The sequence below is a fragment of the Thamnophis sirtalis genome, unplaced genomic scaffold (assembly GCF_051295495.1).
Source record: "Thamnophis sirtalis isolate CommonGarterSnake01/CBP01778 unplaced genomic scaffold, rThaSir2_p1.2 scaffold_1, whole genome shotgun sequence".
NCBI lineage: Eukaryota > Metazoa > Chordata > Lepidosauria > Squamata > Natricidae > Thamnophis > Thamnophis sirtalis.
Genome location: NW_028261381.1, coordinates 96617866 through 96636134, shown reverse-complemented (window position 1 = coordinate 96636134; position 18269 = coordinate 96617866). Strand labels below are relative to the sequence as shown.

General features: G+C 35.4%; 1 protein-coding gene across 9 annotated transcripts in view; it reads left to right on the top strand.

The window, feature by feature from the left end:
* The window catches only part of SHANK2 (SH3 and multiple ankyrin repeat domains 2), a 332468-nt gene that overhangs the window by 53851 nt on the left and 260348 nt on the right, over positions 1-18269 (top strand). For 8 of the 9 annotated variants that reach the window (XM_087719473.1, XM_087719456.1, XM_087719465.1 and 5 more), the window contains exon 10: positions 15576-15642. In XM_087719473.1, coding sequence (XP_087575599.1) covers positions 15576-15642 — 67 coding nt within the window. Of the gene's footprint in view, positions 1-15575; positions 15643-17835; positions 18111-18269 lie in introns of those variants that run through there. The other variant, XM_087719477.1, reaches the window with a different exon arrangement.

Genomic DNA, 18269 nt, shown 5'->3' with positions numbered 1-18269 from the left:
GCTGCTGAGGTCAGGCTGGGTTAGCTGCTGCCAGAGTCCCCAATAGATGACTCTACTTAACTGTTTTAAAAAGCCTTAAAAAAACGCCTTCTACAGGAGGAGGCAAGAGAACCATGTACCTCATCTACATAAGGAATTTTTCGGCTATTAACCCTTGCTTAACTCTGCTCGAGTGATCATAAAGATAGACTAAATGAGGAACGTGGTTCTCCTGCCTCCTCCTGTAGAGGGCACTTTTTTAGAGGCTTTTTTAAACAGTTAAGCACTAAGCAGAGTCACCCACTGTGACTCTGGCAGGAACTACCTCAGCCTTTTTCCTTTTACATTTTTTTTATTTTCATGATGACAGTGGTGAGGCCCTGCCTCCCCTGCCTCCCCTGACTGCATGTCACTGACCTTAGAGCAGGGATGTCAAACTTGATCGTGTTGCAGGCTGTATCGTGATGTATCACGATGTTTTTTGCCTTTGCAGAGCCGGGGTGTGTGAGGCCTCGGTGGGCTGTATCTGGCCTGTGAGCCGCCAGTTTGACAGGCCTCCCTTAGAGTAACAGACTTGGTTGAGTATGCACAAAGGCCGTGGAAAAGATATTCATATGCTGCAATGTCCCTATACTCACAAACATCAAAATCACACAAGTCATGGTATTCCCCCTGATACTCTGTGGAAACAAAAGTTGGACTTTAAAGAAGCAAGATAGGAAGTCTTTGTTGCCTTTGAAATTTGGTGTTGAAGAAGTCTCTTGAGAATATTGTGGACAGATTCAAATTAGCTTCCCCTTTGGACATATTCCAGCTCTCTCGAAAAAGCTTTAATATCAGCAAAGGTGGAAGGAAATTGAAGAAAAATGGCTGGCAATGTGACAATCCATCTATGTAGTTGCTAAAAGCCAACAAGCACTTGTTGTATATCATCACTGAATCAATATGTGGATTGATCGGGACTGATTGGTGATTGACACATGTAATGCAATGCCATGCAATGTTTTATTTCTAAGCAAAAGCTATTTCTCAGATAATCAGATCAGATCAGATCCATTCAGGTTTATGTTTGCTTTATCTGATCCATTGTGTAGAGTAGTCAAATTATGCCTGCAATAAAAAGAAATTTAAAAGAAGCTTCTTTTTATAAATGCAGATATTTTCTTCTGAAATAAAATGAGACAAACTGAATGTTTCATGTTCTGTTGGAGAATAAGAGGCAGAGCCTGGGGGTGAAGTTAAGAGAGGAATAAGCCAGGATCATTATGTGTCCACAAGCAACCCAAGTCCAGTTCTTGAATTCCATTAACTTTTAATTAGTGCCAATTTAGTGCATTCTTGTGTAAAGGCATGAGGAATAAAACAGCTTAACTTTATGTGTGGTCCTGATTCTTTGCCCTTGACATTTTCTGCCTTAAAATAATTTTTACAAAACAGAAAAAGACTTATAAAGTAAAATTATATCTTTGATAAGAAGAAATGCATATCTTTAATTATAACCAGGCAGAATTTCATTCAATTAATAACACTTTAAAAATTATTCTTAGTTGTATTATTTAACCCTTTGTTTGAACGATTTCTCAGTAAAAATAATGTCATTATAAATATTATACATACTGTATACATTACAATAGAAGGAAAGAAAAGAAGTCCTGTGGATTTTACTCTGCTAGTTGTTTTCCAACTATAAGGAGAGATGCTCATCTCCGTTTCGAGACCTGCAGCCAACACTGTGTGAAGACATTTCCATGGTCATGTGGCCAGCATGACATTGCAGATACATTACAATGTTTTACTTATTATTTCACATCCTAATCATTAAAAACAAGCCATTTATTTTCTGTGATACAGAGAGTACTGTGAATGAAAACTACCATCTTGTGTTATACTTCCAAGATTTGGGGGAAGCCAATGCTAATATTACATCATTGATATAATAATTATGCCTATGCTTGTTAGAACAAATTGGCACAATCCCACATAAAGCCTTTGATTGCAAAGTAGTTCTGGGTAGAAATTACAGACCTATTTGAAAATGGCTCCCAGTGTTCATTAAGTAGATTGTGATAGGTATTTCTGGCTAATCTCACAACCTATAATTTAGGATTAATATGGGCGTATAAGGCTCACTAAATAAGCATGGCTGAAAGCTCTCTATTAGAAGATCATATTATATCTTCTTGCTGCTATGAAATAAAATGATATGGAAGAACAATGCATAAACATTAACTTTTTTTGCTTTTTTCAAGAATTAGGCATTGCATTGATGAATATGAATAATAAAGAAAGGGGTTGTTTTATCTAAAAAGTTACAGTATTAGTCAAATAATGAGTTAAAACATTTTAAAATAATAGACTGAAGTATAACAGAAATAATTTCTCTGCAGCCCAAGTTATATAATTCAATAAAATGTAGATTCATGAACAGTGTGTGTGTTTTTGCTTACTGTTTAGTAGTGGTCATGGCCAGAAAGATGAGATTAAGATTATATGAATACTAGTTTTGGGAGGGTCTTGTGAGGACAATAGGATAAAAACAGTAGTGGGATTCAAAACATTTTACTACTGGTTCTGTGGGCATGGTGGGCGTGGCTTGGTGGGAGTGGCAGGGGAAGGATACTGTAAAATCCCCATTCCCTCCCCACCCCATTAACTTGCTTTCCAGCTCCATTCTCCTCTGCAGGGCAACAGAAGAAAACCCAGACGATCAGCTGGTACTTGGGAGGCAGGGAATAGATGGGGGCGGAGTCAGCCATAGCTTTGCCGGTTCTCTGAACTACTCAAAATTTCTGCTACCGGTTCACTAGAACCGGTCAGAACTGGATGAATACCTCCTCTGGATGACAGGCAATGATTTACTTTTATCTTTCATGGCCTACAATCCTGTTCTTATAATCCACTTAGCAGTAGCTGAAAATATGTTAACTGGAATTATGTTTTGTTCATTTGTAATTTTGAAGGTGATTTTGGGGGTTATTTTTAGGAAATATATTTACAGACTTGTCTGCTGAAGAAGCTTTAAAAAAAAAGATAGACAAGCTGGTCTCTTTCCCCCACATTATAGCTGAACCTCACTTTGAAAATTCTTTTCCTAAAGCAGCCCAAAATGATTGGTCTGATAAAAGGTAGGTCATATCTTGACAATGTATGTTTCTTAAATTTCTTGTTTGACCCTTAATAAGCTTCATATTTATGAACAATGAAAAAGCTTCCCTTTAAAAAAGCAATATTGCAATATTTTAGCAAATGTAGTCTGATAAATGTTGGATTTCCCCCATGAATTAAATTTGCAAATGCTAAAACTAGTTGTTGAACAAATATATAATAGCTATTCTAAGACTACTGCCTGTCAATATCTAACTACAGATGGTACCATGAATCATAGCTTGAATAAAGAAATTGTTGGGTACTAAACCAGAGTTGCTAGGAGAATTTTTGTGCACAAATATCACATGCGATGCTAAATTTTGGGACAGAATCAGTATGCATTAGGGTTAAAAAAATTCTGTGGTAGGAAGGAAATAGATTAAAAAACAAAAAGAAGCTTGGTATGATCGAGGACACAAGATTTATATACAGTGAAAATCGACTCTTGAAAGAATCTGAAAGGTAAAGCTCACTCCCCCCCCAAAATGGGCACTAGGATTGCATAGTAGAAATGAAAAGTTAACTTGGTGTGTGTGTGTGTATTTGTACAGCATGGGCTAAGCGTCTATTAATTGTGGTTGTGTTAATTACATTTCTATTTTTTCTCATTTCCCTGGCTGTTTCTAAATGTTTGCATGTCTTACTCTAATTAAGTACTTTAAAATTGTATAATTTTTGGAATGATGTAATTTTAATGGCTAAGCATGGACGTAGCATATTACTTTGGAATGTATAGATATAGTTTAGCAAAGTTAATAATTTGAAAGTGAAATATTCTGAGATATTAATATAAAACTCAGAATTGCATTATATTTTAAAATAAATATCAAGACATAATATAATTGTTTTCAAGTCTGCAGGACAGCTTTGTACATACTTTGTAGTATAAAATATTTAAGGCAAATATTGAGTGTCAGATGTCAAATGGTTTTCATATATGCTTTGTCTCAGGATATTTCATTAGAATGCAGATGATTTACAGCAATTAATCTCATAGATCAAAATAATCATAAGCATTGTCATATAAGTAATTTGTTTAATATTCGATAAGTGCTAGCTTTTTACTGTTAAAAATGTGTAAAGCTGTGCTTTTAAAGTTTAAGTGTAATGAATATTTAGGGCAAAAAAAATTATTTGGCTGTAAAGATCATTTACTATATTGGGCAAATTTTAGTGTTTTATTATACCAAATTCAAAAAGTCTAGATGCTTATTTTGAGTAACGAAGGTCCTTTGTACTTTCTGAACTTGGTCGGTTTTTTGCAGACATTTCATTATCTAAACTAGGTAACTTCATCTGTGCTGATAATGAAAAGTCTGCAAGAAAATGACCAAGCTCAGAGAGCACCAAGGACTTAAACTACAGCTATTTTCCTTTATTATTATTTTGAGTCAGCATATTTAAAGCTTGTGTACATTAAAAATACAGATAAGTGATAAATTAAAAGATTAAGATATGCCCTTATCTTTTTAGAAATTATTATTTATATTAACTTTATAAACTTGTTTGTTCCTATATAACAATAGCTCTCTTTGGCACTTCCAGTCCTAATCTGTTTAAAAAGGGGTTGGCTAAAATATGCTAATGTATGTTCCATTCATCTGAATCTGTAGAACTGATACAGAGATTTATTTTTTTGCAATAGGAATTGCTGCAATTTCAATTATGCACTATGAAATAAATGAAATGAAATAAAGACCTGTAGCTTATATGATACTACTGTGATGTGGAGAGAATCTATAACATGAACTTTTCTGAAATTAGCAGTGCAAAAAGTTGCTTCATGACTCACAGATAAATATGATAAAGGCCTTTTCAATAATCCCACTTTAATATTTACTCATACATGCTTTCTTGGATGATTGTTCAGTTACCAGCAACTGCTTGTCTATGTCTATGATAATTTTTTCCAGAAAATTTTAACCAAAAAGAAGCAGATAGCACCAAAGATTTTAAAAAAGGAGCACATCATGAAGGAAAACAGAAGCCAGGATAAAATCAGGATCATAAATAGAGGTTAGGCCCAGAGATTTCAAAATAACAGGAAAATCAGGAACAAACAGAGATAACTATTGACACGCAAGTGTTTGAGGCATTTTTGTATATAGTTGGTCCTACTCTTGTTTTCTACTTCATACAAATTCAAGGAAGTCTAATTCCCTCCCTTCTCCTATCCCCAAGTAATTCTTAGACTTTAGTCTAGTAACTACTTCTTTCAGTATGTATAATATGTTATTACCCATATCATAAAAGCCACTTTATTGTGAAATCAAATGGAACACACCAGTAATTGTGAAAATCTAGACAGGCTTAAATAACAGAAATCCATCAGTTAAGACAATCTTATATTAGTGATTTTTAAAGAAGTTATATCCAGCAGAATTATAATCATATTCCTGCTATTGCTATTCCAGTCATTGATTAGGATGACTAAGATAGTTTATAATAAAAATCTAATCAGAAACCAGTTTGAAGTATATCCAGGCTTTTGAGAAATAATTGCAAAAAACTTTAAAGTTTTCATCTAACTGATCGTTCTAGTCTCCCATCATCTGTTTAGTAATCTAAACCTCCTCCACAAATTCTGGATTTCAAAGGAAAGCAGATGGAGATTGCTACCTTATTACAAGGCTTAATGGACAATGATTTTCTTCTCTGAATAAATTAATGTTGGACAGTGTTGTTATTGTTTAATACTTCATGTTGGAAGTCAGATATTTCTTTGAAATGATTTCATCAGACATCATATCCTTTTTAAATGTTATTTTCTAACATTTATATTACACCCCCCTACCCCCATTATAAGTCTTGATTTTAAAGTAAGTTTACTTAATTACAAGTTCAGGACTAAAAGCCAAACCATTTTAATCTGTACAGAACATATTAATTATTACTACAATTATAATTTTGATGGAGTGCCCAAACTAATGTTGAATAATTTCTTGAAACATTTTGCCATGATACAAACTATACAGTATTTTAAAATCAGTTTTGTTAGTTGTTGTGACCAGCAGAAAACATGTTCAACAGTTTTTAACATACCTACCCATAACTAACCAGTTAAAGTATCTACACATAATTAACCCAAAATACTAAAATACCCAAAATACTAACCAGTCTACTATAAAAAGGTGGCCATTCTGCATTTTAGTAAGTTTCTTGTCAACATTTTATGTTTTATTTTGATTTTTAAAGATGGTGTTGGCATAAATTAGTCTTCATTTCTGGCTGTTTTATAACTGGTTTCTAAATTCTTTTCATCATGTCTCTCAGGATTGAGTTGGCATTCTAATGCGAAGGCCAAGGTGCAGAAATAAGAGGGAGGGAGGAAGAAAAGAAAAGAAAAGAAAGAAAAACAATATTTCAAGCAGCTGCATTATTTCCTGATGATTACAGGCTAGCTGAAACAGATAATGCATATTGATTCCAACACCATTTGGAGGTTGAATGTAAATTGCTTCAGTATTAAAATTTCAAGTTTGAAAATTTTTATTGAACACAGAAAGCAGGTTTTGTTGTTAAATCTATATAGTTTACTCTGTATAAATCAAACAAACATTGTTCTTTTGATGATGTTTTAATCCTTAGATTAATAGTGGATTAAATTTAAACAGGAACCAGATCTTTTGGTGGAAATGTGGGAAAATGGATTATTGTAAATTCTAACGTGACACATTGAATCTCCCCAATTAAAAGTGAAAAAGGAATCGTATCATGTATGGTATATTAAGCTACCCAGAGGTAATCACTGAAACACATACACTGACAAGTTATTAGCAGGTACTCTAGATGAACTCATTAACCATATTAAATTATAGCAAATGTCACTTTTGCTAACATTCATCTACGCTATGAATAAACTTTTCCATGGTTTTAATTGCCGTGTACCAGGAAGTTTCACCATACTCACATATATAAAAAAGTCCCTGAAAATATTGTTTGATATTTTAAATGTCAATTACTTTTAAAAATATATTGTTAGTAAAAAAATATTGAAATAAATTGTTTATGGAGCAAAATCTGATATCTTCTAAAACATGAGAAACTGGGATGTTGTAAAAAAAAGGTTCTTAAAAGTAGGGAAAAGCTGCACATTTGCGTAGGCCAGCAACATTATATTGCAAGGATGTTTTCTCATTTATACTAATATTAATTAACTAAAGTTGTATAGTTACCCATCTCATCAAAACTGGCTCTTTTTATGCATACAACAATCAAATAAAACTACGTATATAAAAACAAGAAAAAGAGGATAAGACTGGCCACCTCAGAAATGGAGCCATCTAAGTATGTCTCTGAATTCTGGGAGCCTCAGGCCTGGTAATATAACCAGGTCTGGGGGGGGGGGAAGAATGTTATACATGGTGGATACTATGGCAGAAAAGATATGTGGCTGATAGTACCCACAGCAGTGATGTGCGGTGAGGTTTATGGCTGGTGAGGCACTGACACAGTGGTGGGTTTCAATTTTTTTTTTGACTTGTGGACTTCAACTCCCAGAATTCCACAGCTAGGCATGCTCAGTTCCGATTTAAAGCGACAGCATTTGTTTTTCTCCTTTGCGAAAAAGTTTCCTTCATTCTTTTTCTTCTCCCTCCCCTTCCTTCCTTACTCTCTCCCTCCCTCCCCCCTCTCTCAAACAGACACACGGACACCAAGAAGTTGGATTGGACTATCTCTCCTACCCCCTTCCCTCTCTCATTCACTCTCTGTCAAACAAACACAAAAGTTGGATTGGATATATTTTCCAATGGCTTGAAAGCAGCTCCTCTGCCATACCCCCCCCCCCCCATTCCCATGCTGCCTTCCCAAACACCTCCACCATTGCAAATGCAGCCTGCTGTCTGGGTGGAAAATGCCGGAAATGCAATAAAGCCCACCCACTCACTCACCGCCTGCTTGCAGGCTGGGGTGAGGAAAGAGGCAGAGAAGCCGGAGGGGAGCCAATCCGAGCCTTTGATTGCAGGTGGAGCAATCTTTTTAAACTTGTAATAAGTGAAGCTGGGCTTATATAGTTTTATCCAGCTCTCTGTGTGTGTGTTTGAAAAGGCAACGTGGCTCTGCCTGCAATCAAACTACACTTGGGGAGGGATCTACACTTGAGGATGAAGTTTGAATTCCTCCCCCTCCCTCCGACCCACATGTACCTTTTCCAGCTGTTTCAGAGAGGATTTCAACTCTGCTCTTGCCTGTCATCATGAAAAGAAAAAAAAATGTAAAAGGAAAAAGGCAAGAGCTGAGGCCATGCTGAGCTAGTTGCTGCCAGAGTCACCGTGGATGACTCTGCTTAACTGTTTAAAAAAAGCCTCTAAAAAAGCGCCCTCTACAGGAGGAGGCAGGAGAATGACATGCCTCACCCACGTCAGGAATTTTTAGGCTTTTAACCCTTACTTAACTCTGCTTGAGTGATCATAAAACGCCTAAAGTCAGACTAGATGAGGCAAGTCATTCTCCTGCCTCTTCCTGTAGAGGGAGCTTTTTAGAGGCTTTTTTAAACAGTTAAGCAGAGTCATCCACGATGACTCTGGCAGCAACTAGCTCAGCCTGACCTCAGCTCTTGCCTTTTTCCTTTTACATTTTTTTTTCTTTTCATGATGACAGTCGTGAGGCTCTGCCTCTCCTGACTGCACGTCCCTGACCCACAGCATACATTTTCTACCAGATCTATTGGAGCAGGCTGATGTAACTGGGGAGATAGGGTTCCTCAGGTAGACTGGCCATGAATATCTTAAAGATTAAAACCAGCATCTTGAATTAGACCTGGAAACAAATTGGCAACCAATGCACTAATGAAACGAGGATGTAATATTTTTCTTACTTATGTTTATATTCAATGAATGTAAAACACTACTTCAAAAACAGCATATATTTGCCACTGGTCAAGAACTCTTCAGCATTGAGCAGTTTGGTTACGTTATTTCACTGAGAAGCATGAACCTAATCATGCTGGAATGAGCTAAAGGTAAAATCTAGTTCAAACTGAACTTGACTTTTTATGATTTCACAAATTTGGAAATGACTTCTTGTTTTCTTGGGGATAGTTTGTTCAACTTTCAGCCTAGTTTATGGAGATTTATGGATGCTTCCACATTGATGCTGACACTAATCCTGCTTAGCTTTTCAAGCTAACCCATGGTCAGTTAGGTACTGCCAATCAACAGGCTAAAAGAGAAAGCTACAGGGGATGAAGGTAAATAAAGATAGAGACGACAGGAAATAGAAATAAATGAGAAAGGCATTTGAAAAAACTCCACACTACTTATTTAGGAGGTTTTTGAAGATAAGAATGTTTGTGGATTCAACAGAAAGACAAGATGGATTAATAAATGATACACTGTTCTGAAAAATAACTTTTCATGACAGATTTATTGTGTTATATCAGACTTTTGTCAACAGCATTTCAGTTTAATAATTACACCTTGTCTCTCTTTAAATTTTAAGTGGTAAATGTTGAATGCTGATTAAAAGAGATTGTCATTGTATAAATATGAGGTAATTCTTTGGGGTGTTCAAGAAATACATAAAATTTCAAAATGAAAATAGGACTTTCCAGCCCACTTTAAAAGTATTCTAGGGAAATATCCTGAATGCTACACAAATGGAACAAAGTTTGCAACATCTTGAAACATTTCAGACACCTCAAGGGTTCTATTACAAGGAACAAAGGGAATTCTAGGACAACTCTTGATCTCTATTTTTTTCTCAGTTACCAAAATAGTAAAGAGCTAATCTGTGCTATCTACCACTCAACCTGTAGATGATTGTTTTGAAAATATTTTTAAATATAAACTTTTAATAAACTTTTCAAACTTTTTAGAAAAGTCTCCAGAGTAGAGCTGAAAAATCATAAAGATGATTAATGGATATTACCAAGCATAATTTACACCAAATAATTATACTTCCCCCATTTACCCTATCAAATTGAATCTACTCCAAAATGGCGCTATTCCAAATTTACTTCAAAATGAATGTGTTAAATCTTTCCCAATTTCTTTTTCTTATACTGCCTGCATGTTGGTATTAGGCAATCACTAAAAGTTCTCTATTCCATTCCTCATTACGATATCCATGCATTAACTGTTAGATATAACTGCAAATAAGCCTTAAAAAAATCTCCAATCAATGAACAATGAATAGTCTCATGTCAGTGGACAATTGTAATGTTGCAGTTACTATCTAAGTATTCATACTTTGGTTTAGGTTATATATTATAATGTTGTAGGCTTCGCAGCCAGCATCAGTTAAATTGAGTTTTGGGATAAATCTAATCATCTGATATTCTGCTATTTCCTCTTATTATGTACAAATGCATAGAGAAGCCATCAAGATTTACAAACACTCTTAACAAGTTTAATAAGAAGGAAGAAATTATAAAAGCTAATAAAACCTGCACCCCAACTTTACCCAATACCAATACATTTTATTGCTCTTTTGTCTTACTTTCTGTTATAAATATGAAGGTATCAGAAGTCGAGATTTCTTCTTATATACTGTATCTGTTCTTATAGTCTATATATTTGTCTTTGAATTTGAGGTTTTGTTATTTAAGTAAATCAATTTCTTAGGTAAAATAAACATCAAGTGAATGTTAAGTTAAAATAGATCCAGGAACATGTCTGTTCTTATGAAATCATGTACTCTCAGTTTATGTAATTTAATCATGTCTTTATAACTGTGAATATAGAAGTACTTACTGAGCAGATATGTCATTTTTTTCCTATAGAATAAATCTTCCAAGGGTTTTGGAAGTCCATTCAAAGGATTTGGGCTATATCTTTAACTTCAAAGGAAATATTTGATACTTTTAAACAACCAGATTTGATAGGGACACAAGACCAACTAGGATAACAAATCCTATTGAGTGGTTAAAAAAGCCATAAGGAATATCTGGTTTCTATTTTAGAAACAAATCTATAGAAAAATGTAATGAATATTCTGATAAAGGAGCTCTACTTATAACATTTTCTGAGACTACATAATGCTTGCTTTGGAAACAGGAAAGAATGTTGCAAATTGCGCAAGCCAGAGGGAGTCATCAATTTATGACCACAGTTGAGCCCAAAATTTCCACTGAGCTTTGGTCCATTTTTGTGTTTAGTAAATCACTGCAGTTTTTAAGAGAACCATGTGGTCATTAAATGAATGACTTCTCCCACTGACTTTGCTTGTTGGAAGCCAGCTGGAAAGGCTACAAATAGTGATCACATGACACTGGGACGTGCCATTTGCTAAGTGTCTGGATTTTGATCATATGACTATGGGGTTGCTGCAACTGTCATGTTAAAATGGTCATTGGTCACTTTTTCCAGCCCCATAGTATCTTTGAATGGTCACTAAAGGAATGAATGTAAGCCAAAGACTGCCTGTATTATACAACATTCCTATTACATGGAGATTCAAAAATTTTGACAACTACTTTTTAGAAGATAATAGTATTCAATAATTTATCCAAATTAATTTGTGTTTTTGAAAAGCCACCAAGCTTTTAACACTACTAGACTCTGGGTAGTCATTTTAGCATTTTATTCTGATAACAATGGATCAGTTATATTGCCTTTGTTAGATGTGAAAAAAGTCTGATGTGAAACTTAGTTTAATTGAACAAAAATAGATTTTGATCTCCATCAATATTTAAAATGGACTCCAATTCATCTGTTGAATTTATTGCATACTCTGATGGAGTTTTTGCTTAAGCATCAATAGTATGATAAACCAGATTCTTGGAAGGGAAGTTATGGATTAAAGATGGCATTTTTAAAAATCAAACATGGACTGTGTTAAATTTGGGATGCAGCAAAAAAAAAAAAGAAAAAAAAAAGAAAAAAAGTACTGCTAGGAGGCTATGGGTGTATTAACTAAGGCTTAATTTAAGAAATTTTATCACTTTTCAGTCTTTCAGTTGGCTTTGAGGAAAAGAAAGAGGCAATAAAATTTCATATGGTCTACATTTAACTAAAGTAAAAGATGAGTTGTATTAGCTGAGTTATTACTAGGAATTTTGAAATCATTTTATTTGTATTGTTTTTATGGCTTTTTAACTTTTAATTTTTTATTCTTTTACTTTCTTTTTTTATGATGATTTAAGTTTTCAGTTTTTTAAAAAAACCTAAGATATTAATCTACATCAGAGTTCTCTAATGTTTCCGGCTTTGCAGACCAACAGGGGGAAGGGGGAGAAAGGATAGTTCCATACAAGCAGCCAGCAGTTCTATTGCATGAGCAGTGTGCATGTACGCCTGCTGCTCATGCAAATGTAGCACACACACACTTTTGCCCACTGCTCATGCAAGTGAGGATGTGCTTGTGTAAGTGAGGATGCGCATGCACACACTGACTAGCTGTTCCCAGGCCCTAATTGCAAACTCGTCAAGGCCCACATGTTGGGGACCCCCTGGCCTACATTATTTAGCAATTGACTACTATTACTATTACTTTACAAATTACTATCTAATTTGGGTTGCATTGTTTGAGTGGTATATACACATTTGTTTTCCTACTTTTGTTCTACTTTATCCATACCTTTAAGAAAAGATGACTTTCCATTAGAAAAAGAAGCATGACTGTATCAGAGACTCATATAGGATAATTTAGGTAGTCCTCATTGAAGTTACAATGGCACTAAACAAAGGGTATTTATGTTGGGTCCCCTAAGTAACAGCCATTGTAGCACATGCAAACATGTTATTAATATTTAGGTGCTTGGTAACCTGCATGCATTTATGACTGTAGGGGCACTTCAACTTTTCCCCAACACTTGTCTCCTTCACATCTCTTGGCCTCCTGCACTCCAAGGCTCCTGCTACCCTGTTCTTCTCCAGTCTCAGCTTTATATTCACCACCTTCTTGCTTCTATTGACCAAGAATCATCAGTCTGGCTCTTCATAAGGACGTGCTAGACACACAAGTCCTCCTTCCCACATTTGAACATAGCAATTTCCTCTCAAGAGCTCAGGAGGAAGACTTGTGTGCCCAGCAGTGTGAGCAAGAAGACAGCAAAGTTCCATTGGGACAGTGGAACACAGGGAAGTGAGGGCTCAAGAGTTTGTGGCTTTGCGTCGTGCTGCTTAGCTTTGCTAGGATTGCTGTGGTTTCCTAAAGTGTTTATGGCTTCATGGTGCTGACAGGCAGGCACAGCTGGGGCTTCCTGAAGTAGCTGCAGTTTTGTTGCTGTGGGGCTGATCTGGATGCTGGGATGAAATGGCTCAGCTGTGTGCTGCAGCCTAGCTTGGCATCAGCTCAGATGCTTCTTGTAGCCTTAAAGTTTCTAGAAGCCCTAACTTGCATTGAAGCCAGGGCTTCTTGGCACACCACAAGTTACTGAATGCAGTTACTAACTTAAGGGACAGTTGCTTTTTCACAATGATACACAGCACATTGGATGACTTGCTTTTAAAATAAATGAAACATCCACCAAACCTTGGCATTATATGTTCATTTACATTCTCTGTGTATTTCACTATCATCTTGAATTTCTGATAACATTAAGTCAAAAAGATAAGCAAGTTTAGATTCTTAACATCTAGAAAGGAGAGAACTGTTTTTCACAGAAATGTAGATGAGCAGAATACTAATAATCAAATCCAGTAATGTTTATAGTTAATAGTTAAAAGAATAAGTGAGACAAGATCGTTTCTAAAATGGAAATTATCAGTTAATTCTTTGTATGGAAATTTCTGTTGCAAACTGAAAATGCAGTGTAGTTCCTAGACTAGCAATGATGAACCTTTTTGGCACTGAGTGCCCAAACTGGAACGCATGCATACCAGAAACACAAAGACCAACTGGCATGCATGCATGTGCATCCTGGAAACCTAAGGACCAGCTGGCCTGCATGCACACTGGCCAGCTGGTCTTTGGGTTTCTGGTGCTCCAGCGCACCTGAAGACCAGCTGTATGGCACACATGCGTGCCATCCAGAAACCAGAAGAGCAGCTTGTGCCCACAGAGGGGGCTTTGCGTATCACCTCTGGCACGTGTGCCATAAGTCCGCCGTCACGGTCCTAGACTAATACTGTTAATGCTCCAAAGCAGTTTGTGCTTATTAAATTTCCTGGATTATCACATGATATTATCCAAGGAATTTAAAAAATCATCATTATCACCACCACTACCTCCATCATCACCACCACCATCATCAAACAGGCACAAAAGAAATAGTAATTAATAAATACCTGCAGTAAATTTATTTATCTATTAAATTTATAGAGCTGCCCAGTCTTTATGACTTTGGGCTAAGTGGATTATCCATGCCTGTGTATTAATTTCAAATCATCATAAACCTTACAGATTACGTTCAACCGATGTTTGGTTAGATATGTTTTCATTTAGATCCTTACAGTGAACAGAGAATTATATTAATAGCTAAAATGCCTCCTTAAAACTTATAGTTTAATATTGTGTGATCATATTTTCAGTTAAAATATGATTTCCTTTTTTTCTAATAATTTTATATATAAAAATCAATTTTTGTAGTAAGGCTTTTGGACTGCAAAACTAAGGATTGAAAACTGAAAAAATGTTTATCATTTTTTGGGATTGATAATAACATGTCCTCCTATGATTTGGTTTTTATATTTTCATTTTATTTTGGTACTTGCTTGCCTATTCATGGAAAAATGTTGCCAGATGTCACTATTATGAAGCATTGTTGCCAAATGTCCTTTTGCTGATTCTATGGTCAACATACATTTTTGTGAACCATCAGTTGACCAGTCCTATGTTTAAAATCAAAGTTTACAGAAATTAAAACTTATTTTTAATAGGCAATGTGTATATGACTGGGGAGGTGTGGTGGCTCAGTGGCTTAATAGATACTGGAGAAGGTCTATGGTCTGTTTTTTTCAGTCCTACCACTGCATGCTGCAGTAAATTCCTGTTACTTGCCTCAGCCTGTGCTAATCCAGCACATCAAAAACATGTAAATGCAAGTAGATAAATAGGTACCACTTTGGTAGGAAGGTAACAGTATACCATGTTTTTTCATGTTTTGCGCTGTGACTTGACATTATGCTGGCCACATGATTGTGGAATTGTCAGAGAGCACTGGCTCAGTGGTTTATAGACACAGAGATGAGCACCTCTAAAATTGGTGCCAACTAGTAGAGTAAAACTCCAGCGGCACTTTTACTTTTTTTATGTACATGACTCATTAGAACAGTGGTCGGTTGCCAATTTTTTTACTACCAGTTTGGCCACACTAATGTGCGCGCGATGCTTCTGTGCATGTGCAGAAGCATCTGGGTGGGTGGAGCCTTCCGCCACCTCTACTACCACTTCGCCCGATCCAGGCCCAACCGGGAGCAATCCACCTCTGCATTAGAAGTTAGAAAACATGCAGAAGGTTGTACTGTAGAACTTTCATCATCTATATATTGATTCCTAGAATTTGAAACTTATGCTGTACATTATACACTGAAATATTAGATATAACCTGTTTTATAATTTTTCAGGTGGCAATAATTGCTGGAAATTTTGAGCTTGCGGAATATATCAAGAACCATAAGGAAACTGATATTGGTATGTACATTGGGATTTCTGTTTAATATTGAACGGAAGTTATTGCACTCATCAGTTATATAGAATGAGAATAAAATGAAATAATTTTTGTATTATATGTGAAATAATGTTTGATATATAAAAACCCAAACTAATTAAAAGTACACTTTGAAAAACTCCAAAAACTCCAAAAAATGCCTGCAAGCAAACAACCAAGCTCAGAGATCATTAAAGACTTCAGAGTTCAACCCTGAGCTACATATATTCTCTTCTATTGATATTTGTCAAAATGTTATTTCTCTCAGGATAGTATCAGAAAAAATAATGTTTTTTCTTATACTCTTAATACTCTTATATACTGGGGCATGATCAACGTAGTGCAGTACTAAACATATTTTAAGAGTTTTTAGATCTAGGAGATATGTCAAATGTTCAGAGAAAGAGGGAACATCTTTCCTGTGGTGGGAGTATTTTTGGTTTTGGAATCTTTTTACTTAGATAATATTGAGTAAAAGTAAAAATTGCACAGATTTAGAACACTATACTAGGAATAAAATTGATAAAACACTTTTGAGGGCTTGAAATATGATGTAGCTTCAACTCTGAGATGTGGTCAGAGAGTTCTTCCATCTGTTGCAGGAGCATTTACCTTTTTGGACATTTAAATATCAATATGAGATGAACACCATTTTTTTTTCTGCGAAGAGGATAAGAGGCAATGAAGGAAAGCAAACTGAAGCTAAATCCTGATAAGATGGACATCTTATATATTAGGAAGTTTGTTGGATCAAATAGAGGTAGAACACAAATGGCATCCCTAGGAATGTGCAAGCGTGGGGGCAAATAATAAAATGTGCTTTGTGGCATAAACCATGTGACCCATGTATTTATGTCAAACATTGGGATGCAGGTACAAAGTCCAGGTTTGCACTGTGATGTCATTCCCTCATTCTCATCATGATTTGTACCGGATACTTAAGGGTTGAACACAGGTTGTGCTTGAATTTCCATTCCGTAAAAGACTGAGGCTTGCGATCTGCAGTTTTCCCTAGATTTGGCATGCTCAGCAGAAGCATAAGTAGCCCTGGAACCCAGATGTATGCCTATACATGTGTGGCTTTTATCAGCTCCAATTTATTCACAGCAGTAGACTTAACCAGAAAAAACACATTTTGCCTCAGTCATACTTCATATTGTACCTGGTCTCTGTCTCTCAGCCCTAGGAATAAAAAGGCAAATCACTTCTGAAAATCTTGCCAAGAAAACTGTAGGGCAGAAGTCAAAACACCACACCACACACACATACACACACACACACACACATGCACACACACAAACACAAACACAAACATTGAAGTCTAGCTTTAAAGATGTCAGCAAGAGAAAAATGCATTTTACCAGTTTTAGTCCTCTTTTTCTTTATAGATGGGGAAGCTAGGAATACTTATGAATCTAAAGACGTGTTTCCAAATAAAAATAGCATCTAAATAAGGTCTTGGTTTGTGTCATTTCATTAGTACACCACTTGCTATGTAGTAGTAAAGCTATTTTTAGATTTAAAAAAATGATCAGTGTGTGTTTCATCTTTAAAAAAAAATCAAATTCTTACTTGGAAAGATACATATATTTAAATCTATTTTAAAGCATTTTTGATAGGACAAACAAGATCCTAGTCTTTAATCTATATACAGTAAGTTTATATATGTCGCCAAGATACTCTCAATCTTACATGGGAAAAGACCCGAATACACCAAGACCTATACATAGACATAAACATTTAATAGGCAAATAAGATTTTTCTGGCTGAGTCATACGTATTTCTTTAATGGGTGTAGCTGAATTTTAAGTATTGCACTAAGTGTGATTTAGTTTAAGTTATTCAAATTTCACAATTTTAATAAGCCTTTTATATAAATATTACAATTTTATCAGAGTATTTTTAATATTCACCTTAAATTATTCTTGAGAGCTGCATCATTTCATTTACTGCATGTTTTATAACCAGTGTTCTGTCTTTTAAAAGGGAAAGTCTTTAGGGTCCAAAAGATAAATATCCTTATTTGACGTGTTATCCTTGCTTGCTTGTCCTGCAGTTAGTTGTCACATTTTATGTTTTTATTTCTCTGAAGAGAAAGTAATAGATTAAAAGCTACGATGAATAAAAAAGTTAATCCCTGATTGTTTTCATCCAGTCTACAGCTGTCTGTGACTAAATGAGCACTGAAGCTTTAGAAAGCATTTGCCATACAGCATTTACTAGGGCCTCTATAGGATGGAGATGCAAAAAACTAGCAATAATATCTATAGGAATCTGGACTATCTCTTTAAATACAGGTCTGCACATTTGAAAGATGTTGCAAACCGAAGATCCTTTGACTTGGATAATCTATTTTTAAATCTTTTTATTTTGTATTGCCTTGGCTGTTTGTGATGAGATGAATTATCCGATGGATTAAATGACATGGGTTGTTCCTCTTCAAATGAACAAGGTTTGTTTTATCATATTCCTTTTCCTTCGGCTGCTCTGAAGATAGAAACAGGAGGGATTTTATTTTAAATATGAAACACATTGAGGTGGTGGTGTGTGAGTTTTGGTAGTTGATTAGCAGACTAACTAATACTTAGATACTGTTGCTAGGCTTCAAGTC